The sequence below is a fragment of the Chaetomium globosum genome, genomic scaffold (assembly GCF_000143365.1).
Source record: "Chaetomium globosum CBS 148.51 scaffold_4 genomic scaffold, whole genome shotgun sequence".
NCBI lineage: Eukaryota > Fungi > Ascomycota > Sordariomycetes > Sordariales > Chaetomiaceae > Chaetomium > Chaetomium globosum.
Window position 1 is genome coordinate 3,490,614 of NT_165979.1, and position 25,520 is coordinate 3,516,133.

The following is a 25,520-nucleotide window of genomic DNA, read 5'->3' on the forward strand; positions in this document are numbered from 1 at the left end:
CCGATGACGAAGGCTGGCCACCACCCGCCTCTGCCCCCCCAGCCGATAAGATAAGGGAAAGAGACGACGGAAGGTTCCATACATTCCATGGCATGGTCAGCCCTGTCGTCTGGGAGACGATCTTGGCGCCAAGCCCTTCCAAACAACTGCGGCTCTGCAATCTGCAATTCGAGATCTTCAAGAATCCAGACCACAACGGAAACGATCATTTCTCGTCGAAAGCGACCTTTTTTTTCTCTATGCCTCAGGCAATACAAAATCCAAATTAGAACAAACCAACAAACAACCGCCAAAATGCTCCTCGAAGAAGACCCCTCCACCGTAAGCCCCACCCCCTGAACCCCTCACTCAAAAAAACAACAACAACCACCACAACCACCCACTAACTCTCACCCCAGCTCATCCGCCACACCATCTCCAACTTCAACATCGCGCCCGACAAAACCGCCGTGTCGCGCGTATCCGAGTCCCTCTCCACGCTGCAACAGGCCCGCGAGCTGCGCGTGCGCGACGCCGAGGAATCCCTGCGCCAGCTGGGCCGCACGCTGGGCAAGCTGTCGTCGCAGCACGCCGAGCTCACCGCCTCCCACTCGTCCACCCAGCACGCCTCCGAGATCGCCCGCCTCGACACCCAGAAGTTCCGCGTCGCCAAGGCCGCCTCCGACTTGGAGATGGAGACGGAGCGTTTGCAGGCTCAGCTGGCGGATTTGAATGCCCGTCTGCAGGAGCTCGAGCTGCAGGGCGTGGATGGGGGTGGTGTGGGTATTGGGGAAGGGAGTGGTGGTGCTGGCGCTGGGAGTGGTGGGGCGCTGGAGGATGAGCTGTTGTTGCGGTTGAAGGTTTATCGGAGTTTGGGGATTGAGATTGAGAGGGATAGCAAGGATGGGGAGTTTAATCGGGTGGTGGTGCGGAATGATCGGAAGGGGGATGTTCACGTGGTGAATATCGATAGGAAGTTTTCTAGGTTCTTCTATGCCAATTATTTCTGGCAGAGTTTGTGAAGGGTTGGGGAGGGACTTATGAGCGGCGTTTCGGAGTTAGGTTGTGACTGGGGGAGATACCTGGGAACTGGCCGGTCAATGTATTGGAACTGGCCGGTCTGGATTGGAACTGGCCGGTCTATGGATTGGGTATGATCTTCTCACGCTTTGGTAGCGTCAGGTGTCGCGGTCAGACTCTTCTTGTTTTTGCTCGAGCCTCGGCTTTTCGTCATTCAGCGCTCAAAGAACTATTCTAGCCAAATCAGCCAGCACACGGACCTCTCCGTCTCTGTCTTTATGTTCTCGTCTCCCTCGTCTTTTCCCTCTTCTCCCCCCCCCCCCCCCTCTCCCCACCTTACACCAAATCCTTCACCTCCACCAAACCCTCCATTTTCACCCAATCTCCCACCTTTCTGAAAACATCATCCCTGTTTACAATCTTCGTTCAATCGCAGCCATGGCGAACCATATCGAAAACACAATCATGGGCCGTATTGTCCTCGCAGCCATCAAATTCTCTGTATGGACATTCATCATCGTGGGAATCTTTCCCGTTGTCCTCGTCACCGCTGCCATCTCAGGCACGAGCGTCTTTTTATTCCTCCCTCTCACCTTACTGTACATCTATTGTAAGGGCATGTGCTCGTATATCTACGACAACACGATTGGGGGACCGAATCCCAACAGCCCGAATTGCCCGGAGTTTCAACAAGCGATGGCTAGATATTCCAGGTTCTGGCAGGACAACGCTCCTCCCATCACTCCTCCCAACACTCCTCCTCCCATTACTCCTCCTCCTACACCACAGGAGACGGACGACGAGTCGGATTCGGACCACTATCTATCCGTTCACCACCCATACACGCTCTTGTCAAGGAGGCTGCACTTCCTCAACCTCTACCCCGCCAATCAGCGCCGGGGCACACTGGCCGGCCGGGAACACCACGCCCAAACGTTCCAGGACGAACACGCCAGTGACGATAGCCCGGGAGCCATCGGGCGCCGATTCGACGACGAGGCAGTGGCACGGTGGCTTGACGATTACGAGGACGATGGATATTTCGAGGACGATGGATATTTCGAGGACGATGGAGGTTACGAAGACGATGGAGATTACGAGGACGATGGCGGTGACGAGCGGAGCGGACTCGTCACGCGTGCAGTCGTGGGATTGATGCCGTGTAGAACAGAGTAAAAGTCCCGTCGTGTCCGAATTCCAGTTCTCTCCCATCTTCGAGTCAACGGTGGGGCCAAACACCACACTACCAGGTGTTCGGCAGTCTCTCGTCCCCCGCCACACTCGCAGGCAGGAGTCAGAACCTCCGGGACTCCCCGTGTAAACAAGAAGTCCAGTAAGCCTATTGCTCCCGTCCGGATTTGAATCAGCAGTGAGCTCTTCGCCTTGCTGAGACCGTCGTGCCTCCTTAGGGGTTTCGTTCCGGAATAGCGTCTCCTGCTGATGGTCAAAGTCGTCCGCCGGCCTGGTGATTGCCCTGCCGCCCCATTCCTTCAGCCACCTCGCTTTCCAGGCGTCTTCTACTACCCTGTCCGTGTATGCAATCCCCCCCGTCCAGCGCGCGATCGTGCTCGCGGCTTTCTCCACCGCCGTGGGCTCCCGTAGCCCTACGGTTAACGGACAGTATTACCTCACCGAAGAAATCGATATGGATAACTAACTCGAACAAAAAAAATAAAAAAATAAAAATAAAAAGAGGTTGGAAATTCAAGCAACAAGGACTAGAGTAATAAAGTAAAGAAAAGTATGCCAAAGAGAAGAAATCCGGTAAAAGAAAGTGAAGAAAAGGAATGAAACAAATGAATTAAAGAATAGGTACTGTAACGGGCTGAGTCCTGCAGAGGCCTCGGTGACCCTCGGCTAACCCTAACCCTGAGCATCGCCAGGTCAACAGTCCTATCAACAACCCCACTACGCTTACCCCTTTTTACACTTAGTGTCTCCATCTGGACAGGAGAAGGCCAACGCGACGCGTGAGCCATTTTCCCTTCTTTTCCTTTCCTTCTCTTAGTTATACTCGTAGAGTCGTCATCAGATAGTTGCAAATACACTCCTGAGACCAGGTGCATTGAGAATATACTTGTACTCACTGAACGAGATCGAAAGAAAACTGAGAGGTGCCTACCTACCTACCTAGGTAATTCGGTGGATCTTACCTTGCAGGTACCACCTACCTACATACCTTAGGTTAGGGAAGTCGGTAGTGCACTAGTACCCTATGGATTCCAAAGCGTATAACCCCTGCAGCTCAAACGGAAGATCGACGCCAAGAGCTACGCGGGGTTCTTGCGGGGGAGGAAGCCAGTGGAAGCATTACTGACGGCAGGCAGCCAGGCACTACCTCCGGAATTCTTTTCGCTCCACACCCGTAATTTTTGAGTCAATCTCGCTCATGGCTGAGGCACAGTGAAGGCGTCAAACTTAAATTTGGGGACACCGGGCGACGATTTCTTTTTAGTAGGCTTGTTTAGCTGCTCCGCGTAACATCATCAGGTACCTAGCCCTGGGACGAGTTAGGTACAACGACCCCCACGCGATCAGGTCTTACACAGTACACAGTACTTACCCCAACCCCAGATCAAACGCACCCCAGCAGACAATATCATGTGTAATCCAAACGACACCCAATCCGCTTCGGCAGTCCCCGAACAGAATGAAGGCCATCTCGATGACTTCCCATGGCACATTGGCGTCTGCGATGCCCATTGCCACCCGACCGACACCATGTCCTCGGTTGCCAGCGTAGGCAGCATGCGTGTTCGTGCTCTGACCATCATGGCCACACGTTCACAGGACCAAGATCTCGTCGCTACGGCCGCGGTCAAGAACCCTATACGAGACCGCTCGGTGCTTGCTTCGCCTGCAAAGCAAGACACCCCCGACAAAATCATCCCCGCCTTCGGCTGGCACCCTTGGTTCTCCTACCAACTCTACGACGACACCGAGACCAGCACAGCATCCCCTGAAACCACCGACCAACACAAAACCCAGCACTACCGCTCGGTACTCTCCCCCCAACCTGACGACGCCTTCATCGCGTCCCTCCCCAACCCCATCCCACTCAGCTCCTTCCTCGCCGACACCCGGCAGCGCGTGCTCGATGCCGGCACCGCGCTAGTTGGCGAGGTCGGGCTAGACAAGGCGTTCCGGCTGCCATGGCCGTGGGGAATAAAAGACCCTGCAGCGGCCGCCGAGCATACCACAACCACCACCGAAGCCGAGGCCGAGGCCGAGGCCAGCGCCCCCTCGCGTCGCGACGAGACGCTGACGCCGGGGGGTCGTGAGGGCCGCATGCTGAGCCCGCACCACGTGAAGATGGCACACCAGATCCGGGTGCTCCAGGCGCAGCTGCGTCTAGCAGGCGAGCTGGGCGTCGCGGTGAGCATCCATGGCGTGCAGGCGCACGGGGTGCTGTTTGATGCGCTGGCGGCGCTGTGGAAGGGCCATGAGCGGGAGGTGGTGTCGAGGAAGAAGCAGAAGATGGTTGCGGCGGGGGCGGAGGACTTTTCGTCGTCAAGTGAGGATGAGGACGAGGGGGGCGAATGGTGGGGTGAGGAGGGTAGTGGTGGTGGTGGTGGTGGTGGTGGCCCGTCACAGCCCGCAAAGGTCAAGGAGAAGAAGAAGAAGGACTACAAGCCCAAGCCATTCCCGCCGAGGGTGTGCTTGCATTCGTATAGCGGCTCGCCGCAGATGATGCAGCAGTACCTCCACCCGGCCATCCCCCTCCGGACGTTCTTCTCCCTCTCGACGGTTATCAACCTGTCGACGGCGGGCGGAGAGAACAAGTTTGCAGACGTGGTCCGGGCGTGTCCCGATGATCGGTTGCTTGTGGAGAGTGACCTGCATTGCGCGGGCGAGGAGATGGACCGCGTGCTCGAGAACATCTCGAGGAGGATATGTGCGGTCAAGGGTTGGACGCTGGAGGAGGGCCTGACGAGAATGCGGAAGAACTATGAAGAGTTTATTTTTGGCTGAACTGCGTTATCGTACGTTTGCAACGCCATAAGAATCAACATCCAGCATAAAATACACATGATTAATCCATTCTTGACCTTTCCCGCGGTTGTTTCACGAAGAGAGACGGGTCGGATATATTGCCGGTAGTTGTTCGCTACCAACTCGGCCCCAGCCGTTGAATCACCGGGTGCAACGAAATTAAATAGGTACCTTATGGATCTATTGCCGAGACTGCCTACCCTCGAGAGAGGTTCAAGACTTGGAAGGGATCGATTCTTCAGTTATAGAACAGGAATGCAAATCGCGTTAACTATTCGTCGATGATCGGTGCGTCAAAGCTTAAGGTAGTGGAGTCTTCCTCTCTTCGGAGCTGCTCGGCGTTTAGAAACTGATCTTTGCGCCCTTGCTGCTGGGAGTTGTTCGTCAGCGGCTGCCACCTTCCTTGTCTGTCAACGGGGGCAGTTTGGTCTGCCCCTCAATTGGCGAATTGATGCTGCCACTGACGAAGATCCGGGGTTATTCTTATCCCCGCCTCCTCAATGGCTCATCCCATCATTTCCCAGTCTCTCAAATCCCATTTCCGATTGTTTCCAATCCCTCACTATTCCCAGCCCTGCCCAGCCGCTTGTGTTTCCTCCGCGGAACAGATTACTTTGGTTCGAAACCCGGACGGCAAAGACACGCGCCGCATCCGCGCGTTATTCCCGGCTGCGGGTGCTGCACCGCTCGTGTGCTGCGTGCCTCGAGAAGAGACAGACTCCTCGGACTCCGTCCCGCAGCTGGCGCCGTCCGCCCACGGTCCGAGATTCTGGGGAAACTTGGAAACTGACTGGGACTAGGACTCGAGGAGCCAGCAAGACCACCCAGAATCCCGCCCCTCGCTCATCGTATCGCAGCAGCCTCGGTCTTTCCCTTTAGTTGGGCCGTCGTCGTTTGCTCGCCACCTTGGCACTCCTGCAGTTCGCGAATGGAGAGACCGCCGCAACAACGAGCCCTGGGCCCGACGCCCATCCTCTCGGTCTTAACAGCTCCAACGCCGAGCTCGGGTATCGCATCCACCATTTACGTGTCGCCCGAAGCCGCTTCTCAACATCAGTTTCGCCAGCCGCATGCACTCGTGCACTCTGATTCTGGCGGCGGCGCACCACTTCGCCGTGGCCCCAAGAGGGCAGCGCGTGGAGAAGTCGGGGTGGTGGCTGACGAGTCATCACCGGCAATATGGGTCTCGGCCTCAAACACCCCGGTCAACGCCGACCGAACCGGCACTAACGGTCACGGACCTAGCCCCGGTCTTGGCGTGTCCCCTGACGACGATCGAGACAGCAGCAGTGCCTCTCCCTCGGCGACGGCCACGACGGACCAGCCGAGGAAGAAGCAAAAACGAAACAAGCCGACACTATCTTGCTTTGAATGTGTCGAGCGAAAGACTAAGGTACGTGGCTTTTTTTTACCTTAAGAAAAAAACAACAACAATATTTAGTTCAACACCAAAGCACCGAGAAAAAGAGGTCCACTTACACGCGTGTGCCACACAATTGCCACCCTCTGTTGCAATCTTGTGTTCGACTTGATGCAATGTGTTGTGTCACCTGATACTGTGCGAGGCCTGGATATAGTTATGTCTCGGGAATAACTCCCGATTCTGGTGACATCCAAGACTAACGTTATTGTGTTCAGTGTGACCGAGGAAGACCGCATTGTCTTGCTTGTAAGTCTCCTTAACTCCCTACACGGGAGCCATGGCTGATTGATTACGGTGCAGGTATAAAACGCCAGACTAATTGTGAATATGCTCATGTGGCCAATCTTCTTGAGTAGGTAATCCGCAGCACCATGGATACCTACGACTTGTAGCTTATGCCCGTGCAGAGAAACCACCCGGAGCGCAACAAATGGCCGCCGGATGACCAGGCCGCCCAAGAAACGTTCAGACAGCTTGAGCCATAGCATGCCCAACGCCGCTGATCGGGGCTTGAACGTTGGTCGCCTCAAAGCATTAGGTTCGGTGGCCACTTCCACCGGCCTCCTGTCCAACGTCCCCTTTTCTGCACCGGGGGCCTCAAATGTCTTTGGCATCGGATCTGAGCACCCGTTTGCCAACTATTGGACCTGCGAGGGCGGGCTACCTGAGGTCATCTCTGTTCTTCCCGATAAGCTGCAGGCTGACATTTTGCTCAACCGCTACTTCGAGTGCGTTGACCCGGTGTACCCTATGCTTCACCGACAAACCTTCTACGCCGACTATGAGCACTTTTGGTCCCTGTCCCGGCCCGAAAAAGACCGCGCCGATGCCGCCTTTGTGGCATTGATCTTCGTGATGCTGGCCTTGGGCACACAGTTCGTGACGTCGACGTCACCGAAGGAGAGAAAGCAGACGGCCGAGTTCTACGCCTCCGCCAGTAATCAAGCACTGCGTATGTGCTCGTACTTGAGCACCGCATCCATTAAGACCATCCAAGCGATGGTCCTCATCACGTATTTTCTTATTAATGACAACCACGCCTCGGATGGCTGGGCCTTTGCCGGAATACTAATGCGGCAGGCCTATGCCATGGGTTTGCACCGTGATCCAAACATCGGTGCGTGCTCCCTAAAATCTGACCCTCCCTACGCCTCTGCATCTTCTAACCCCCCTTTTCTAGTGGTCCCCGACGCACCACCCTTTGAAAAGCAACAGCGCCGCAAAGTCTGGCAAGCCGTTCTCCTCCAGGACACCTTCCTGACTGTCCTCCTCTCCCTCCCGCCGAGCGCTACCCACACCGACGTCAGCGTCGAAGACCTCGTCGAAGACGACTCATCCATCGCATCCGATGACCCCACCGACACGGCCTACATCCGCGGGTCATGGACGCTGGCCAATCTCGTACAGGAGACCATCTGCTCGCCGCGGTCGCTCGACGTGCCCATCTGCACTACCGCCCGCCACAAGTCCAAGCTGATCGGCGACTTCCGCGCCGTCTACCGCTCCTTCCCGGACGTCTTCCGCTCCTGGGACCCGGACGCGCTCGCCCAGCTCGCCCAGAGCAACAAGCGCGTCGTGCGCCAGACCCTCTTCCTCAGCAGCAACTACTTCCACAACCTCATGCTCGTCCACGCCTCCGAGAGCCAGGACGTCCCTGTCAACGCCCGCGGCACCCTCGAGGCTGCCCACGACGCCATCACGGCGTTTTTTGTGCTGTTTGCCCTCTTCGAGGCCGAGGCCCGCGTCTGGTGGGTCTTTAACCACCGCGCCTTTTTGGAGGCCCTCTGTATTGGGAACGTGCTGCGCGAGGTGGCCCGTGAGCCGGGCGGCGAGGAGAGCATGGCTAAGGACCCGCTGTTTGTGAGGGCGCGGGGCGATATTCGTGAGTTTTGCTCTTTTCTTTTTGGGATTTTTCTTTTTCTTTTCCATATCCTCTTCCTATTTATTCTTTCTCTCATTCGTGGTCTTGGGCCCCTGGCCACCCATACTCTTCACATTCCCTTTCATGAATCGATACAGGACTGGTGTTAACATGGCAATGCCGGCTTAGATCGTATGATCCAGATAATGCAGGTCATGAGCGAAGGCGACCACGGGTCCAACACGGCCAGGACCAGAGTGCAGGTTCTGAGCGAGTTCTTGATATAGGAGGGGGGTGTCGAGTACGAATAGCAGGGAAGCTGGGGGAGCACCCTAGAAGAGGGGGGTTTGGAATGGGGTATGCTTGACGATGAGTGGGTTAGTCCGTGGACGAATTTGACGAGGGTTGGGTGATTAATGTTGTGGCTGCTGCTTGAGTTGGAGAGCGAGAGGGGCGGGCGTTGACTGATCCGAGTGTATGTGCTTTGGGTTCGGCGTAGATACCATGCTGTTGTTGTTATAGAGTGTTTTGAAAAAAGATCGTTGTGTTTATGGCTCTGCACGTGTCTTATCTTGTCAAGTTATCTTGTTGCGTGGGATGGCTAGGTGATGCCAGGGCTGCGTTGTTCGCCGATCAGACGACTAGTGATTCAGACAGACATAACATCACAGAAAAGGCTTTTTTTTTCAAATCCCATGTCTATTTTCCCTTTTGCATCCCAAAAGATAGATCGTAATACGTACAAACAAACAGACAGAACCCACACCAGCTACTTGGAGCTGGCATAGCACCCCAACACTCGTCGTACTCGACGCCAACGACGTGCCATCTAAGCTTTTGGTCCTTCCGCAGGAGTAGCGGTGTCCGCAGCCTGGGCCTCGACCGCCTCAGCCGCCTCAGGAGCGGGCGCATCCGCCACCTCGACATCCGCCGCACCGACGGTCTCCTCCTCCTCCTGCGCCTCCTTGGTAGCAGCAGGAGCGGCGTCCTTCATCTCGGCGTCCCCATCGCCGGCCTCCTTGGCCTCAGCGGCGGCGCCCTCGGCAGGCTTCTTCTGAATGCCCATGTTGATGAGCGGGGTGGTGTCGTTGTAGATGCGCAGCAGCATGGCGCTGCGGTCTTCCTTGGGCAGCATCAGATTCAGGCTCTGGAAGCTCTTCCACAGGGGCAGGGCCATGCTCTCGGCGAAGTCCGGGTCGCCGCCCTCGGGCTGGACGCGTAGGACGCAGCAGCCGAGGGCGAGGTCGCGGACGCGCTCGCCGATCTCGTCCATGCGGCGCCAGTCGTCGCCGGCGATCTTGGGGAACATCTCGACGAGCAGATTCTTAAGTGTCGCCTTCTTGGTGAGCACCACCACCCGCTCCGGCCCCACGTAGCCGTGTAGGATGGGGATGCCCTCGGACTGGATCCGCCACCGGCAGACGTCGGCCGACGGCGCGTCCTGCTTGACGTACATCTTGACGCCGCCGTGCACGAACTTGACGCCGCGGCCCTCATTGAGCACGAGGATGTCGCGCACCAGTGCTGAGGTGTAGTAGATGGCCTTAGCCGGCTCGCCGAGGGCGTTGCGCACCATGTACCGGTCCGAGGGGAAGCGCGGCGAGATGGAGTAGAACTCGGCCACGTTCTTGATGACGTCGTGGTCGGGCGAGAGGAATTTGAAGGGTTCTTCGTAGGGGCCGTCCGGCCTGCGCTTGGGCTCCTGGATGGAATCCTGGGCGGTGGGGGTTGCGGCTGTGGCCGCGGGGGTTGCTACGGAGGGAGTTGCGGATGTTGAGTCTGTTGGTTGGGGGACCGGGGTGGCTGCTTCAACGGCGTCGTTGGTGGCTGGTACTTCGATAGCCTCGGGCTTCGTCCCGGTTTCAACTTCTGCCTCGGCCTCCTCTGTTACGGCCGCCACTGGTTCGGTTGTAGCCGGCTGCTCTTTGGCAGGCTCCTCGGACAGTCTCAGTTTTTTAACACCGGCCTCTTCTTTGTCCCCCTCCTCCTCCAACGGCCGTTTGGCAGTATTAGCCTTGCCGTTAGTCTTGGGAGGCTGCTTCCTGTTTTCCTCAGGCTTCGCCTTGAACTCCTCCTTCTTTTGCAGGGCAGTAATGAAGAAGCCGCCGGTATCCTGTTGATGAGCATACACCCGCATGCACCGCTCCAGGGGAAGATCAGCGCAGTCGCTGCTCGCGGACGGCGGGAACATGCTCTCGACGAGGCGACCCGGAATAATGCCATCCTCGGTAGACTTTACGTATTCCTCGACTTCCTCCCATGAGTTCCATAGACGAGCTGATTTGTCCATGATCTGCCACTTCCGAAGACCGGGCTTCCGCTTCAGTAGGGGGAGCTGATCGCTGCAGTCGAGGATCTCGATTTTGTCGGGTCCACCGCACCGCTCAATGGCCGCAGCCACCACGGACTCGTTCTCGACAGGGTTCATGCTGCAGGTCGAGTAGACGACGCGGCCACCGGGCTTGAGCATTTGGAGAGCACGCACAAGAATCCTGACTTGTGTGAGATGTAGACCCAAGGCATTACCGGGAGTCCAGTCCTTCCACAAATTGACGTTCTTTCGGAGGGTTCCGTCGCCGGAGCAGGGGACGTCGGCCAAAATACGGTCGAATTTGAGGTAGTTCGGCTTGGAGGGGTTTTCGGGGTTCGGTATCCTGAGCGAGGGGTACATGGTGGCATCGTGGTTGGTGACGATCATGTTGGGCGAAGACAGACGCTTCAATTGATGGATAAGCATGTGGCTGCGCTTGTAGTCGGCGTCGTTGGCGATGAGCATGCCGGTGGCTCTGCCATCATCGCTAGGGTCGGCTTCTAGGCGTGTCGTCTCGTCATCCTCCAGAACATCCTCGTTTGTAGCCTTATCACCAGAGATGCTCCGGATAACCTGCCGAATGCGAGCCTCCTCACCACGGTGAATCATCTCTAGTAGCTGGGCGGCCTTGCTGCCCGGCGCAGCGCAGAGATCGAGGACAGCCATTCCCGGCTTGACGTCCATGAGCAGAGGCGGAATCATGCTCACCACCTCTTGTCTGCTGATGTTCCCCACGCTGGTCTCGGATACGAGGAACTTCTGGAAGGCGGCGAAGGGGGGGAATTTACGAATGACGTTCTTCGGGGTGGTCATAGACCAGGCGAGTCCGTCAGGGTACCAAGGAACGGCCGTCGGCGGAGCGACGGTAACACCATCGTGAGTGATGCTGGTGATTTCGGGAATGTATCTCGTCTGTAGCAAGCGCTTGACGGCGAGGGCGTGGCCTTTCGACCCGCAGAACCGGAAACTGTTAGGCAACTCCCTCTTGAGTGCAGCCCAGAACTCGACCCTCTCCTCCTCAGGCAGGTCGACCAGTGTGTTGTAATACTGTTCGAGTCGCTTATTCTCTTTGGGCACCTCGGGGTATGTTTGGTAGGGACGGTGACCTCCACGATTGTCGCGACTACCCCCTCGGCCACCACGACCGCCGCGGCCGCCGCCTCGATGTCCCTTTTATCAACAGTGAGTAAAAGATGCTAAATCGAGGTATGGGGGATCTTTGCTTGTACATACTCTCTTTCCGCGACCCATGTTCACGAGAGTGGGAATTGTAGTAAACGGAGCGATGAGAGAGAGGCCGCTGTTGTAAACAGCTGCAATGCGCTCCAATCGCATTGAATTGGCTTCCGACCAGTGGAGGAAGAAAAAAAAACAAGCGCTGCGGCAAGAGACATGAAGCTGCGAAATGTGGGGGCGGGGAACTTATCTTATCTAAGTGGAGATGACTCGAGCCGAGCACGAGGGCGTAAAACTTTAGGCTTCTCTGTGATACAGAATATCAAGGGGGTGCGAACGTTGGACGATACATGTCCGTACGACCTTGAAAACCGGGTCAAAGGTAGAGGAACGGTTTGGTAAAGTATACATTTATTTATACACCAGAATATTGGGCTGCCGCAGCTCAACTTCCCAATTTTTCTCCCCCAAAGGCTCGCTGCGGTGAGAGTCAATTTAGTCCAGCCAGGGGAGGTACTGCAAGTACCAACATCAACTCGACCGTTGTGCGTGTGTATTACTCTTCAATGACCAATGGAGCCAGTATACAACTCCCAGGAGCGGCTAGCCATCCAACAAGCCAACCGCCCAATGCACCACTCGGTCCACTCCCTGCCCCTTGATCGCGCTGACCGGAATAGCCGCGCAATCATGGGTCCACGCGCCCTCAACACCACTTGGATGCGGCTCCTCCCCGCGGCCAATCGCAGCCAGGTATTCCCTCAGCTCTTTGAAATTCTCTTGCGTATCCAGCAGATCCCCCTTGGTAGCCACCACAAACCACGGCTTTCCAGCAATATGCAACCCGCCAGTATTCGCAGCGGGGGTGCTATAATCGTCCGTCATGGAACTCGGCCAGAACGTGCTGTCCTCGGCGTCGGTCCCCGCGGTGGCGCTCCAGTCGACTGCGGCTTGGCGCTTGCGCTCACGCTCCTCCTCCTCGCGCATGTGCGCGTACAGACCGACTTCGTTCCAAAGAGCCTTCAATGCCTGCACGGCATTCCCTGCGCCGAGGTCGAGGACGAAGGCCAGCACACCGGCTCGCTCGACGTGGCGGAGGAACGCAATACCAAGGCCTTTATCGAGATGAGCACCTTCGATCAAGCCTGGGATGTCGGCAATGGTGAACCGGGTGCGCCGTTCGAGTCCGGGTTGGGGTTCGGCCGAGAGGTTGAAGGGATCGTCTCGAAGTGGGGATGCGTCTGAGACTTTACGGTAGCTCGTTAGTACCGGGCGGCCCTTGTTGTTGTCGAGCACGACGGTGCCGATGTTGGGCTGGAGGGTGGTGAAGGCCCAGTTGCCCACGCGTGTGCGGCTGTTGCTAATGGAACGGAGGAGCGTGCTTTTGCCAGCGTTCGGCAAGCCGACCAGACCGACATCTGCCAGGAGCTTGAGTTCCAGCTCAATCTCCATCGATACGGCACCCTCTCCTCGAGTAGCAAACATGGGCTTCGGCGTGCCTTTGGTGACAAAGTGAGGGTTCCCCAACCCGCCGATTCCGCCCACCGCGAGCAGAATCGGGCGCGGCGTGGGGCGAGACAAGTCCAGCTGTATTGGCGCTTTGGGTTGTTGAAGCAGGCGTTCTCGGTTCGGGAGTGGCGGCAGCTGAATCCGCTTCATGTCGGAGGAGGACATCCCCGGGTAGAGCATCCACTTGCTGCGAGACGGGTCATCTATTGGCTCCCCATCCGGCCCTTCTTCCACCGGGAGCACATCTCTCCCGACTCTTTTCTTGTCTCGGTTCGCCAGAAAGCGATTTTCAGCCTCTGGGTCGTCGCGACTCAACTCTCTGACCACTGTCCCGACGGGGACGGCGATGACCACGTCGTCTCCGCGTCGTCCCCCCCTGGCGCCACCCATGCCGCTCTTCCCCTTGCCCGCGCGCACAATCTTCCTCCGCGATAGCTTGTGTAGCGAGGTCTCGCCATGGACCGCCTGAATGTAGATGTTACCGCCGTGACCGCCATCGCCGCCGTTGGCTGGCCCGTCCTCCAAGTATGCTTCGCGCAAGAACGAGATGCAGCCGTGGCCGCCATTACCGGCGTAGAGGTTCAATTTCGCTTTGTCGGCAAAGGTGGACATGGAGTAGTCGTCCGGGTGGGGGTTTAACCGAGTCGACGTTGCGGTTGCGTCGGTCGGCCCCGAGGCCTCGGAGCTGCTCCGTCGCGTGCCATGGATCGCTGCAGCAAGGTTCGAACGGGAGATGCCATTGGGGGCAAATAACGGCGGATAAAGGAAGGGTAGGAACACCCGCGGGCTACGCGGACAGCGACAGGCCATCATGGGCGGTGTGTGGACCGTCGGAAGTTGTGGCGCGCCTCCCCTCGTTCAAGAATCGCAGGGTTTCGAGATGGGTCGAGTCGAGTCAAGTCGGCATGCCGCGAACATAAATTTGAACAGGGGGTGCTCGTCCGATAAAAGATAAGCTCAGCACACTCGCAGACCATACCCAGTTAGTCCCACCCCACGGGAGTGCAGCCCATGAAGCTCAGCATTCTCGGTCCGCTCGAAGCCGAAGCTTCGGGAGGGAAGGAGCCCCGCGATCGGGTCGACCGATCCGTCCCATCTTTTTTTTGTCGATGGTGAAGTTCGTCTCACTCACATAAAATTCAACTCAACGAACGGCTTGCCTTCACTTATCTGAATCTGCGAAGATGCGATCGCTCCCCGCAAAACCCCCATCATCTACCCGCCTCTGCTTCCCGGCAAGGTAGGAGGCAAGGATTCAGGTTGCGCTGTTCATGCAGGTGCTCTCCCGCGTCACGCTGGCTGGCCCGCAATTCGTGCTTGTTCGGTCTGCCGCTCGGGGGCTGGCCCTCTCCGTGGCCAAACTTGCCCAAACATGCGGTCAGCAGCCGAAAAGTGGTGAGCTGCCCCCCGGGTGCCCAACCCACCAAACCCACACACCAACTGGGCGGCAAACGAGGGAAGCCACCGAAGAAACCGAAGAGACGGTCTTTCATTTCTGCTGTCAATTGGTTCCGTCCTGTCATTCGCTTTCAGATTACTTTGATTTTAAAGTAAAAGGCATCCATCTCGTCCTTCTTTTCTCCCTTTTTCGATCCTCCCTTCCCATCTAAATACCTCCCTACACCCCCGCCTCGTTCCTCTCGTGATCCCCTCCTCAACTCGACAGTCTCCACCACCCGACCTCCTCTTCTGGCCGAGGATCCGCATCAAGGTGGTGCTGCGGTACTGCTCTCTCCTCTTCTCTGCTGCTCGCCCGCTGTCACCCCGCCACCGCGACAATCACTACTGCTGCTGCTGCTGCTGCTGCTGCTGCTGCTCTCTCTCATCCTCTCTTCCATACACAAGCAGAACGAATCATCCCCGTCCACCTGCACTCTGCAACTGCAATCAACGCCCCCCGTCCCCTCCCCACCTCCGGACGACACGGTTGCGGACAACTCGAAACCTAGTCGAGGGTTAATTGGGCCCCGCCGGAATCTGCGCGTCGTGGGACTGGCTGAGCCAACATTGGGCCGCTGCACGCTGCAGACCAATGCTGCCAAAGGCCCGCATTCGAGCCACGACACCGTCCCCAGTCTAAACGTGGTTAAGCCCGCATTGGTTTGTGCGAGTGCCCCCGGGCCATTGTTGGACTACCGCCCAACTCCATCGACACCTCCTCCTGCGACGTCCTGCGACCTCTTGCTTCGTCTTGCTTTCGTCCTGCTGGTCCTGCTGGTTCTGCTGCATCCTCGGCCACTCTCCGCCAAACAGAGCCGCTTGCTGTCCCCAGATCGATCCTGACTCGACACCGTCTCCTGCAACCACTCTGTGTCTCTTCTCTCTCCTCCTCCTGCCCCGGGAAACGTGGTGTCTCGTCCTGCTGCGGCTTCTGGCTTTCCTCGTCCACGGTCGTCCAGCACACGACGCACGAACTGCAGCAACTCGGCCTTGTCCCCCTCCCCCTTTACCTGTGTCGACGCCCTACTCTTGTTGCCGCCGCTCGACTCCCGTCCCTTCTTGCGTGCTTCCTAGCCCAGGTCAGTTCATCAGCCCATCCACGCCCTCTTCCCGTCCTCTTGCTACCCAGCGCGCCGGGCTGCGTGTTCCCTATCATCTGGCCCTCTGTCCTCCCACATCATCTTGCTTCTCCTCCCGCTTCTTCTCTCCCGCTACCTCGCCCTTGTCCTCTTATTCTGGGCTGGACCCTGGAATCTTCCGGCCATGATCTAGACCATGGCCACTCTACGCATGTCAGCCTCTTTTCTGTATCACTAGGTTAAGACTTGGTGTTGTTTTTTGTCCTCCCCCCCCCGTTCCCCCTTCCACATGACCCAAACACATTCAGCACGTTTCGAACGCAAAGCACTAAAACGATGTATCCCAGAGATTACAATTCCAAATCCCGGAAAGGGGTCGTCAGGATGGATCCAGACTGCGCCATCTGCCACGCTCCGGCCGCCCTCGCCTGCGAATGCGAGGCCAAGGGCCTAGAGGTCGCCGTCAGGCAAGCCGAGAGCCGCATGATGCAGTCGATATACAATGACATCCGGTGAGTTGTCTCGTCCTACTTCCCTACCTTCTAATATGAACGAGCGCGCTAACCTGATTCTCAGATCGTGGGTCCGAGCTCATGCGCAAGACTATATCCTCGAATACTTCCGACTTCTCACAGAGCGACGCAAGGCGGCTCACGCCCAGCATTTGGAACGCCTATCCGCCCACGCATACCATTATTACCATTCCCAGCCGCACCCTAATGAACTTGCCGCCGCCCAGGCGCAGCTAAAGCGAGGCATCGACGAAGATTGGCAGGCGTCGGTACAGCGCTACCCGGAAGTTCTCGAATACTTTTACAGCTTGGTTGAACTGACCCTTCCCGACGATAACGAGCAAGCCGTAAAGGACCCGCCTCTCAGCGCCCTTAACGGGGGTCCCCGCAAAGGCGCGCGGCGTGTTGGCGCCGCTACTACCGTGGCGAGTGGACCCAGCCTCACCGCCCATGAAAGAGACCTACCCATGGCCGCCCGAGGGCGAACGCCACCCCCGCTCGAGCCCCTGCGCGAGAGGAGGACACCGGCGCCGCGAGAGCGGAGGCAGTCTTACCGGGGACCGCCCCCACCGCCACCGCCACCACCCTCATACTATCCGCAGCCTTACTAAGGGGCGTTGACTTCAACACCCATTGAGGGTAACCGACCGAAAGGGCAGCGCGAAAGGAGGAGGCTCACTCGCTTTACAATCACGTCATTTGCGTAATCATTATCGCCTCCACCATCTCCTTCGATACGCTGATGAGTCTACGAGAGCATGATGTCTTGGGTTTCTTACGGTTACATTCCACGACACGACTTGCATAGCCTCGGCTGCGTTTTTCTGGGATGGCATCTCGGAGTTTGTTTTGCCTTTGTTTTTCTTCGACAGCGAGGCCTGAGTGTACAAACGGCCTCGGGGATTGTCTCACATCCGGATGGGACAGAACTTCTTTACGTGACCATTTTCTTATGTCTAGGAACCGGATCACGGCACGGGTTTTCTTCAAGATACGCTTTTCGCTCCTCTTCTCCTTTCACTTGCCCGGCGTTGGCGGTGTATTTTTTTGCGCTCCCGAGGACCTACTATCTATCCACAGGCCCAAACCAGAAATGGTCGGCCGTTTTGGTGACGCAGGCCGACAGATGGGGGATGGATTGAACAGCATGAGATTGGATTTTCGCGAAAAATAAAAAAGAGGGCACGGGTAATCGACGGCCGACGTTGGCGTCTCTTTTTGGTATAACCTTCCATTGGGGCGGTCGGCACGGCGCTCCGGGAGAGAGAGGGGGGGGTCGGTTTCGAGGCGACAACGGCCATGATGGCGGCTTCAGCGTCAAGCTAGCTCTAGGGGTCCGAAGGGATCCGTCTGGTATTGTTGAGCGGGATACGCACCCCCTTCGCCTGGGGCAGAGGCGCTTGCTTGTGTACATAGGTAATGATGCGGAGGAAGGGAGGATACGATACATAGGGAATTGAGATGTGACAATCTCGCTTTGGTTCCAGCTGCCTGTGACATCTCTTGAATTTGGTGATATGCCCACTTATGAATTCATGGGATGGAATGCGTGCGTTCGGATCTCCCACTCATGCTTGAATCAAGCCTTCCGTATTCCAGCAGCGCTTCTTGCCAATCTAAGTGCAGGTTAGAGTTGTAGAATGCTCAACTTGGCAGGAGAGCATGCCCCTTGTCCCTTGTCCATCTTTGGTTCCCCCAACATCGAGAGGTTGCTGCTTTCCCACCTTCCGTTCACCAAAACCACAATGCGTATCATCCCATGGAAAATTTCCCGCTAACCGATGGGCAATGTAAAAAAGCCCTACAGGCTTTCATTGACTCCATCGACCCAAATGATGTCTGCAACTTAGCTTCGCAGCACAATTCGTCCAAGCCCTGCCGGATATTTCGAGATCATGCGCACGGGGGCTACAATGTCTGCTATTTCGTCGAGTTCGAGGACGCTACGAAATGGGTTGTGAGATTTCCATTGGTGCCCTATATCTCCAATGTCTGGGATAAAGTATAGAGCGAAGTTGCTACCGTCCGGTGAGATGATCATGCCATTTGCCCTATGCTACTTGTTCTAACCAAGCGGCTAGCTACCTCGAAGCCAATACGACGATACCCATACCCCATATCCACGCCTTCGGCCGCGGTGGGACCGCCGACGAGAAGAACCCCACAGGATATACATACATCGTTCAGAGCTATATTGTCGGCCAGCCACTGAATCTCGTCGACTTCAGGCTTGGCGGTCTGCCACGGAGAGAACACTTCTACTCGCAACTCGTCGACATCCTCGCTCAACTGCGGCAGCAAGAATTTCCTTATGCGGGCTCCTTGATGCCGGACCCCCACGGGGGAGCGACTCCACGTGTCGGCCCGCTGCTCTCTATACAACTAAATAAATGATCTACAACGTGACAACCCTAGCTTATCCATCCAGCCGACCAAGTTTGCTACCCCCCTCGACTATGCCTATTACCAATACCGCCTCCTTGATGAGAGTCTTAGGCTCCCGCCGGAAAAGCTGTCTCAGCAAGTCGCAGAGCTCGAGGTATTTGCGCTACAGGACCTGAAGAACAGACTGCCTAACATCGTTGAGAATCAGCATCCTTTTGTTCTGACCCACACGGACCTTCGTCCGACTAATATCATAGTTGACGAGAACATGCAGATTCAGGGCATCATCGACTGGGAATGGGCAAGGACGGTACCGCGACAGTTCTTCCTACCACCGACATGGATTGCAGGATGCCCTCCGGACATGGTGTCTGGTGTGGAATTTCGGATCGAATACCGCTGGCTTCGCGACGTTCTCTGGGCAGACACATCTGAGCATTGTCGTCAACTCGCTTCTGAGTGGAACCGGAAGCTCCCGAGGCGCATCGACATGTCGTTAGCCGTCATCTTCGGACATCATAGTTCTTTCGTCAACGCATACTACAGGGGCGTCTTTCCCATGTTCTACGAATCTTCTTGGGGGCAGGAAGTCAAACAGTTTTACGAGTGCGATGGCCCAGATGGAAAATTCTCCCTCGATGTTCAACAACGTTTGAGGGAGTCGAAACGGTATGCGCAATACTTGGAGAAATTGGGCGTGCGCCCCGCCAGCCTTGCAGAGGAATCCAGGCAAGAATCCGGCGAGCCGCCTCTTCCTGATCCGGGGGATGCTTAACGCTCTTCTTCTAGCCGCTGCTTGTTCTCCTGAAGCTGTTCAAGTTCATCCAACGACACATTATCCAGGTCCCCTTGCAATTTCTCAAGCTCGACCCGCCACAGTTCAAGCTCCTCTTCCGCCTCATCCATCTCTTCATCGATCTCCACGATCCTTTTCCGGGCGTTTATGACCGAGTCGGTGATGTTGACGGCCGCACGCCCATGACGCTTTTCTGTCGACCCAGATGCACTTCGCGAGATCATATTGAGGACATCTGGGTCGATGGTTGCGACGAGAGCATTTTGCCTAATCAGTTGGTCCTTCAACTTAGTGCTCAACTCCCTCTTCTCTTCGATCGCCTCGATTTTGGCTCCAACCTCTAGGATCTCTTTCACTCTTTCTTCGAGAGTCGTCATTGCGACGGGTGATTTGGCTTCTATATTGCCAGAACTTAGACACACATCAAGCCTATTAGATCGCACTTTATTAAAGGTAGGATCCCCGCCTCGGCGCGAAGTAATTCCCAACACCAAGGCTGCAGAATAGGTCATGTCGTAGTATCGTATACCTCACTTTAGTGGTTGGTAACGGTTGGTGGTGGTCCGAGGCGGTTCAAGGTTGGTCCTGTAGCCGCCGGAACAATAGACACAGCATACCCACACCGTTGTGCCTGTGAAAGTGCTAGGGGATTTTGTAGGCTATTAGGATTACTTATGGATTCATCTGATCACTGGTTTCTCTTTTCAATTTCTTGCTTTCCAAGCTCTTGATTTGGTTTCCTCCTTCTCACTTCGAGTTTCTTACTTTCGACTTAATTTCTCTTCTAAATATAGGTAGTTCTCTTCTAAATATAGCAGTCTCCTTCTAAACATAGCTTTCTTCTCAGTTTGGTAGCCCTTTTAATCCCCTTGTCTTCTTGATTTAGGAATCTTAGTTGTTTAATCTCACTCTTGGGCCTTCTGATTTGGTTTTCTTCTCCTCGAGTCCTTGCTGCTAGGACCCCCAGTGTAGGTAGCCACAACACCTCAAGTGCCTTTCAAAGTCCTGCTTTTTGGCCAGTGGATGAAGAGACCACATACTACGCTCCTTTCTGGTACCGGGAAATATACTTCACACGCCCCCTAAACCTTAAAAAAAAAAAAAAAAAAAAGATGGATGCAAAGGGCCACTCACCCGTTGTCAACACAACTCAGCACTATGCGTCTTGTTCAGACCCAAAGTAAATACAACCAGCCAACCTGACCGAAGCATGTACGTGTCATGGCCCTGTGAACCCATGCCATGCCACGAGATAAAGAGCCTACCCCAGGCAGACGGAGGCAACACAATACAACACAAAACAACAACACAAACATTTCCCTCCTATCCCGAGCAAACAGCCGGATCCGTGGCAAACGCCCGACGCCCCGGAAGGGAAGAGAAGGGACGGGACGGGCCCGAGGCTAAGCGAGGCGAGCGCGCGGGTGATGCCCAACGTTGATCCCGAAACATGGAGTGCCAGTGGAGGGTGCCAGCGGATGCGGATGTCGGGACAGCAAACATAACACACAACAGAAAGGTCACGAGATGAGATGGACTCTCTTGTTGTTCTCCACTTAACTACCACGACGCAGCACGGGTGATGGCGGGTTTTTGGAGGTGTTTGTATATACATACATGTACCCTACCGTGGACGCTCTGTCTTGCGCCGGTGGGTGAAGGCCGGATTTAGTTGGGTTCGAGCAGTTTAAAACCTGTTTCAGTGTGGCCGCGAACAAAATATGTGGCGGATAACACGGGTTGGGAGCAAAGTAGCATGGTGGGCTAGGCATCGGGCACAGTGTTGGGCGAGGCCAGCAAATCGGGCCGGCCGGCAACGCCTCGCTCGGCGGCAGCGGCGGCGTGTCTTGGATAATGATATGCGGGGGAACCCACCGGCATATTCATGGGGGGGCCATGTCACACGACGCCGTGGGGGCAATATTGGGATGAGAGGGTGGGATTGGAGATATATATACACCCAACCAAGCCCCTGGCCGCGCTCCGTTTTCCGTCCCGTGCTCGCCATCAAAGCCCCATAACAAGGTAGATACAAGAAAAGCCTGGCCATGTCGAGAAGGCGACAACCGAGCGAGACAATAACAGAACGGCCACCGTCAAAATCCCCATCCCTCGAGAAAACGAGGTGAAAATGGGGGATGCCCATCGAAAAAAAGAGAACAATAACATTAAGCACGGATGCTATATAAAAAATAAAAAAAAAAGGGCGTTGGATAAATCACCGCCTGTTCACACCCGGACCTAATCGTTGTCCTGCAACCCGCAACGGTGTGTGGCTGGTAGCGGAGAGAGAGGCCGAGGCGCTGGGTGGTTGGCTGGTGTTCGCCTGCCGCTCTGGGGTCTAAGCGGTGGTCTCGACCTCCTTAGGCGTCTCGCTCGCCTCGGTGAGCGAGACCTCGGCGACCTTCTCCGCGGCGTCGGTGACGGCCTGGTCGGCGTCGCCCTTCTGGCCGTTCGCCTCCTTGGGCGTGTTGGAGCCAGAGTTAGCGTTCGCCTCCTCGGCCTCGAGGCGCTCAATCTCCTTCTTGGCCTTGTCAATGTTCTAGGCGAGGGTTAGCAATATGGTCGTGCGCGGGTAAAAAGATATCGTCGGCGTACCTTTTGCGTCTGGATCGGCTGGTCAGCCTTCCACTGCGCAATCTTGCCCTTGACCTTCTCGATGACCTCCGGCACTTCGGCCGCGCTCATGGGCGGGTTGACGCCCACGAAGGTGCAGTCCTCGATCACGGACGGCGGGCAGCTGAACTTCGAGGCGGTTGTCTCAGAGGTCTGGCTCTTCTTCCCCTTCTTGCCCTTCTTAACAGCGGGGAGGTAATCCTCCTCCCGGTCCTCCTTGCGCACGAGCTTCATGCCCTCGAAGCCGGTGGCGTTTACCTTGCGCTGGGCGGACGCGCCGAGGCCCTTGTCAGCGAGCAGGGGCGCCTTCTCCTCGACGGCGTGGGTCGGGTCGAAGAAGCGCACCAGGTTGTTAGCGCGGCGAATCTGCTCCGCAAAAGCCGGGTCGCTGGCCTCGGCCAGCATCTCCTGAGCCCGAGCCATCTTGCGTTCCTTGGCAATGCGGTCGCGCTCTGCCTGCTCGCGTTCTCGGCGCTTCTCCCTCACCTCGCGCTCCCACTTCATGGCGGCCTTTCGTTGAGTGTGGTAGTCATCCTTGAGCTTCTTAAGCGCCAACCAGGTCGCCTGCTGCGCACTGTGGAGCTCGGATTTCTCGTTGCGCAGAGCAGTCAGGTTGCCATAGACGGAATCTATCTCCGCTCTGACCGAGGTCAGCTCCGCCTGGACTTTGCTATACTCCTCGCTCAGGGCCTTGGCCTCGGGGTTTTCCATGCTGTCCTTGATCTCCTTGATCTTCTGCTTGAGATCGTCGATGGCCTTCTGGTCATTGTCGAAGACGGAAAAGTTCTTGCGGAGCTTCCGCAGGCTGCTGACCTCGGCAAGAGCCTTCTTCTCCTCAACCAACTTCATCTTACCGCTCTCGACGTCCCGCTCGAGGTCCTTGATCTTGGCGTCAATCTCCTCGACGCTCTTGAAAGCGACCTTGGAACGGGCGGCGTTCTGCTCGGTGATGCGACGGCGAAGTTGCTCATCGAGGGACTTTATTTGGTCCAGCTTTCCGGATCGGGCAGTCTTTCCAGAGCCCTGCTTCGCGCGGATTTCGTCGACCTTGGCTTGCAACGCCTTCTTCCGTGCCTGTAGGGGGCTCTCCTGCCCTTGCTTGGGCAAAGCGCTGTCGAGCTTGGCCCTGGCGGCATTCTGTAGCAGACACACAAAGTCAGTTTCTGGACCGATTGATGATGGGAATAGAGAAGCAGGTGGAGGGAGAAGCTGATTAGAGGCAAATGCGGGTGGTCTGCACATACGAATCGGCCAAGGGCGTCATCGTGCTCTTTCTGGAGTTTTGCCAGGTCCTTCTTGTAGGCCTCTTCGTCTGGCCTGGAGACCTTGGTGACGGTCTCGGTGGCGGTGGTGTTGGTGTTGGCCGCAGCCGGGGAAGCGGTTTCGGTAGCCATTTCAAAACAGAAATAGAGAAATTGAGGAATAAATAGAGTCGTAAGTAAATATATGGGAATCGTTGGAGGAAGAAAGGAAGAGAGCGGAGACAGGCAGGTGAGAAGGTACCCTTCGAATAGCGAATTTGTGGCCTTCGATCCTCTTGACAACAACGACAAGATGGGATGGTCCACCAAAATTACCCATGCATCACCAAAATTTCGGCGATTCTGGCCGCCGTGGCCTTTCTGATGCACATAGACCCATGAGTATGCATCTACCAAGCATAAAAGCTGCAACGATTATTCGATTATTTGGAGCCGGAGACGCAATCCGACCTCCACAGTGTCTTTTCTCACCCCACCGGTCTTGATCTCAACCTCTGAGCCGTTCTCTCGATTGCGATAAAATAATCAACGTCATTCTGTTGACCCAAAATATGGGACGAGAACCTGGTGCGAATAACTAGGTATCTTAACTACAGGGCAAAGGCCTAGGTATCTATGTATTTTGAGCCATACAGTGTACTTATGCAGTTAACTAGTCTCACACCTCCGTACGCATAACAGCCAATCGTTGCCGGACCCATCTGCAGCCGTGCGGCATCAAAGCCGCATTTTTTTGAGCGTCGCGCCGCTTCTTTCAAGCACCGTGTGGCCATCGTCGCAACATCAACCCCCGCGAACCTACGCAATCATTGCCAGCGACCACAACGCTTTCCACCGAACTCTACCCTAATTCTAAACCGACCCCATCCAATTTCTTAACGTCACAAACCATGGAGGAAGAGAGCAGCGCCAGCGTGCACGCGAAGGAGGTTACGCGCCTGTGGCGATCATGGAGGACAATCCACGAGATGGTGCAGGATAGAGTACGCAATGCTGAGACCACGGAATTCGTTTCCTTTGTCGGGTGTCGGAAGTCGGAATGCTAACTCTTAATTCTGCAGGGATTACGAACTGGCCGAAGACGAGGTCAAGATCTCCCTCGACCGTTTCCGTTTGGAATACACAAATGACGACGGCAGCCCCAAGTACGCCCTCTTGCTCCCATCGGCTGCGCTTCGTTTTCTTTTAGAAACTGCTAACCCTTCCGTCCCTCCTGGTTAGCCGTTCGAAGATGCAGTTTTCCGCCCGTCCCTCCGAGTCGATGATCAAGAAATTCACCCCGCCACCAACCCCCTCCAACCCCGACCCTGCCCCGGAATGCGGCACCATCTGGGTCGAGTTCTGCCCGGAAAAGGCGTCGATTGGCATCAACGTCATGAAGAAATTTGTTGAGCACTGCGGCACCAACAACTTCAAGGCCGGCATCCTCGTAACCGCCGTGGCCCTCTCCGCCCAGGCCCGCAAGGTCATGACCGTCACCTCCCAGTACACCCTCATCGAGTGCTTCCTCGAGGAGGACCTCCTCGTCAACATCACCCACCACGAGCTGGTGCCTAAGCACGTCCTGCTCAGCCGCGAGGAGAAGACCGCCCTGCTCAAGCGCTACCGCCTCAAGGAGACCCAGCTGCCGCGCATCCTGTCCAAGGACCCCATCGCACGCTACCTGGGGCTTAAGAAGGGTCAAGTTGTCAAGATTATACGGACGAGTGAGACCGCGGGGCGGTATGCTAGTTATCGGCTGTGCGTATGAGGCGGGAGATCTGAGACGGCGGGGAGTTGATCACCAGGGGAGGGGCATCACACGCACGGGAGGGACATGCAACCAACCCCCCGATTGTTGATTGCCCCGAAACTAAATTAAACCAAAAGAGGGCGTTTGCGTTTCGATCAGGCTGGTTGGGGTTTGCATTTTCTCATATTCTGCGGCGTTTGGGGAGGGTTTGTAGGGGCATGCATCGCCATGTTTGGGTCCCTCTCCCCGCTCTCGGACAGAGGGACACAGCATGGCCTCGTTTGCTGGCTCATGTACGTCAAGTTGGGTGGTCACTTGACAAATGGATAATAATGTCCGATAGCATGCAGTAGAAGGCATTACGGATCGGAGTGGGGGCAGCCAGCCACCAGGCCGGTGCCCTCACTGTACGGCCGCCTTTGTTGT

General features: G+C 56.3%; 9 protein-coding genes across 9 annotated transcripts; 6 read left to right on the top strand and 3 right to left on the bottom strand.

Moving 5' to 3' along the window:
- Positions 1 to 294: 294 nt before the first annotated feature.
- CHGG_04850 (uncharacterized protein) lies at positions 295 to 2,175 on the top strand (the record flags this gene model as incomplete). The annotated part of the gene is made up of 3 exons (XM_001224063.1): positions 295 to 321; positions 399 to 993; positions 1,436 to 2,175. 3 exons carry the CDS (start codon positions 295 to 297, stop codon positions 2,173 to 2,175), a joined length of 1,362 nt encoding a protein of 453 aa, XP_001224064.1.
- A 1,425-nt stretch (positions 2,176 to 3,600) lies between these two features.
- Positions 3,601 to 4,971, top strand: CHGG_04851 (uncharacterized protein; the record flags this gene model as incomplete). Its single annotated transcript, XM_001224064.1, has 1 exon — positions 3,601 to 4,971. One exon carries the CDS (start codon positions 3,601 to 3,603, stop codon positions 4,969 to 4,971), a length of 1,371 nt encoding a protein of 456 aa, XP_001224065.1.
- A 949-nt stretch (positions 4,972 to 5,920) lies between these two features.
- CHGG_04852 (uncharacterized protein) lies at positions 5,921 to 8,563 on the top strand (the record flags this gene model as incomplete). Its single annotated transcript, XM_001224065.1, has 5 exons — positions 5,921 to 6,385; positions 6,645 to 6,661; positions 6,808 to 7,367; positions 7,596 to 8,275; positions 8,480 to 8,563. The coding sequence occupies 5 exons, from the start codon at positions 5,921 to 5,923 to the stop codon at positions 8,561 to 8,563; spliced, it is 1,806 nt and encodes a 601-aa protein (XP_001224066.1).
- Positions 8,564 to 9,105: 542 nt separating this feature from the next.
- CHGG_04853 (uncharacterized protein) lies at positions 9,106 to 11,838 on the bottom strand (the record flags this gene model as incomplete). Its single annotated transcript, XM_001224066.1, has 2 exons — positions 9,106 to 11,757; positions 11,821 to 11,838. 2 exons carry the CDS (start codon positions 11,836 to 11,838, stop codon positions 9,106 to 9,108), a joined length of 2,670 nt encoding a protein of 889 aa, XP_001224067.1.
- Positions 11,839 to 12,366: 528 nt separating this feature from the next.
- Positions 12,367 to 13,884, bottom strand: CHGG_04854 (uncharacterized protein; the record flags this gene model as incomplete). Its single annotated transcript, XM_001224067.1, has 1 exon — positions 12,367 to 13,884. One exon carries the CDS (start codon positions 13,882 to 13,884, stop codon positions 12,367 to 12,369), a length of 1,518 nt encoding a protein of 505 aa, XP_001224068.1.
- A 2,291-nt stretch (positions 13,885 to 16,175) lies between these two features.
- On the top strand, positions 16,176 to 16,914 carry CHGG_04855 (uncharacterized protein; the record flags this gene model as incomplete). Its single annotated transcript, XM_001224068.1, has 2 exons — positions 16,176 to 16,303; positions 16,368 to 16,914. The coding sequence occupies 2 exons, from the start codon at positions 16,176 to 16,178 to the stop codon at positions 16,912 to 16,914; spliced, it is 675 nt and encodes a 224-aa protein (XP_001224069.1).
- A 1,302-nt stretch (positions 16,915 to 18,216) lies between these two features.
- Positions 18,217 to 19,828, top strand: CHGG_04856 (uncharacterized protein; the record flags this gene model as incomplete). Its single annotated transcript, XM_001224069.1, has 3 exons — positions 18,217 to 18,260; positions 18,719 to 19,385; positions 19,478 to 19,828. The coding sequence occupies 3 exons, from the start codon at positions 18,217 to 18,219 to the stop codon at positions 19,826 to 19,828; spliced, it is 1,062 nt and encodes a 353-aa protein (XP_001224070.1).
- Positions 19,829 to 21,825: 1,997 nt separating this feature from the next.
- On the bottom strand, positions 21,826 to 23,494 carry CHGG_04857 (uncharacterized protein; the record flags this gene model as incomplete). The annotated part of the gene is made up of 3 exons (XM_001224070.1): positions 21,826 to 22,026; positions 22,083 to 23,237; positions 23,345 to 23,494. 3 exons carry the CDS (start codon positions 23,492 to 23,494, stop codon positions 21,826 to 21,828), a joined length of 1,506 nt encoding a protein of 501 aa, XP_001224071.1.
- Positions 23,495 to 24,252: 758 nt separating this feature from the next.
- Positions 24,253 to 25,112, top strand: CHGG_04858 (uncharacterized protein; the record flags this gene model as incomplete). The annotated part of the gene is made up of 3 exons (XM_001224071.1): positions 24,253 to 24,302; positions 24,424 to 24,507; positions 24,584 to 25,112. The coding sequence occupies 3 exons, from the start codon at positions 24,253 to 24,255 to the stop codon at positions 25,110 to 25,112; spliced, it is 663 nt and encodes a 220-aa protein (XP_001224072.1).
- Between the last annotated feature and the right edge of the window lie 408 nt (positions 25,113 to 25,520).